Source organism: Trypanosoma theileri, assembly GCF_002087225.1.
Source record: "Trypanosoma theileri isolate Edinburgh chromosome Unknown TM35_Tth_26_V1, whole genome shotgun sequence".
Classification (NCBI taxonomy): Eukaryota; Euglenozoa; class Kinetoplastea; order Trypanosomatida; family Trypanosomatidae; genus Trypanosoma; species Trypanosoma theileri.
The window spans coordinates 372,917-374,318 of NW_021639868.1; the positions used below are offsets into that span (position 1 = coordinate 372,917).

At 46.4% G+C, this 1,402-nt stretch overlaps 2 protein-coding genes across 2 annotated transcripts; both read right to left on the reverse strand.

The window, feature by feature from the left end:
- Position 1: 1 nt before the first annotated feature.
- TM35_000262310 (putative UDP-Gal or UDP-GlcNAc-dependent glycosyltransferase) lies at positions 2-283 on the reverse strand (the record flags this gene model as incomplete). The annotated part of the gene is made up of 1 exon (XM_029027968.1): positions 2-283. A coding segment is annotated over one exon (282 nt), but the record flags the coding sequence as incomplete, so codon positions are not given.
- Positions 284-568: 285 nt separating this feature from the next.
- TM35_000262320 (UDP-Gal or UDP-GlcNAc-dependent glycosyltransferase) lies at positions 569-1,402 on the reverse strand (the record flags this gene model as incomplete). Its single annotated transcript, XM_029027969.1, has 1 exon — positions 569-1,402. A coding segment is annotated over one exon (834 nt), but the record flags the coding sequence as incomplete, so codon positions are not given.

Consider the following 1,402-nt stretch of genomic DNA (forward strand, 5'->3'; position numbering starts at 1 on the left):
TCAACATGTCACCAGTGAAGTTATTCGCCCTCCGTGCAACACCGGGGAACTGCCAGCACGTGGTCCGCTGCAGATCACGGCGTCTCCGTCTCGAATTAATATCCACAGATGGGATGCCAAACACAATGAGGTAGTCCCTCTCCCTCCATGTCTCTAAGGTCCTGTGTGGGATGTAGCGCAGAGACTCATTGTCAGCTGTGGCGTCTGGACTATCAGTATTCCTGCCGCTGGTGTTTTTGGCCAATGGTGTATTGGGGTGGGACTCACTCGATTGGACTACCATATCAACGTCTAGGTAGTAATAATGACCAATGAACACCACCACCAACAAAAACAACAGGAGTGTACCGAGAATGTCGGTTCTCCGTGGTGCCTTGCGTGCCATGTTCACTCTGTGTCACTACGGGTGAGGGGTGAACAGAGAGGGATAAGGATGTATACAAGGGGATGCAGTGACCTATAAACACACACACACACAGCACATACACAGCAACACTAATATTAAGTTACGATTAGGTAGAAAAGAAACGTATCATCATATTCACAAGATAATAATGTACTGAGGTTCTTAACAGCGGAATTTCATGTATTTATGCTTTTTCCAAAATCGCATTCTGGGACTGTACGTCGTACCATTCCCAAACCTATCCATTAGCATCGCATAGTCATTCTCTTCCAAATGGTGAATAACAACAGACTTTGGGTTTACGCTGAACTGCAAACTTTCATTATACAAATTATGGAACCGACACGGCATCTCAGCCACAAATACCAGTGGTGTGTATGGAGACTCAACTCGCAGTATGCGGCCCACCATGTAGTCCTCCCCATTCATACCAAGCGAAAGAAAATCCTTCTCCCGCTCCTTGGTGTATGGGAGATGTACTAAACGCTTCAATGGCTCGTAAGAGACTAACCATTCTGCTGTATCCCTTGAGAGAGTATAGCACATTCCACCCGCAAAACGAAACCTCACAGTTACATTACCTCGACGTAGAAAAGCAAGGATGCTGAGTCCCCAATATATTCTCTGTTGTGGAAGTCTGAGCAGATCAGACAAAAACTGCGGCACACGCAAGAAGATGTCATCATCAGCCTTTGTAATATAATTCACTCTTGGAAAAAGACGTAGTGCCAGTTCAAACCAAAGAAATGTTTTTCGACTCATACCAATCTGAACCTCTACACCCCAATCAATGCTGCTGTACTCCAACTTTGTTGTATTCGGACGACCCTCATTCATCGGCAGTGTAATGATATCATGCCACTCATCAGCCTCCTCCAGTAGTGCAGCAGAATAGTTGTAGCCCTGTGATGGGTGCCGTGCAAGTACATACAACACCAACATGGCACCAGTGAAGTTATTCGCCCTCCGTGCAACACCGGGGAACTGCCAGCACGT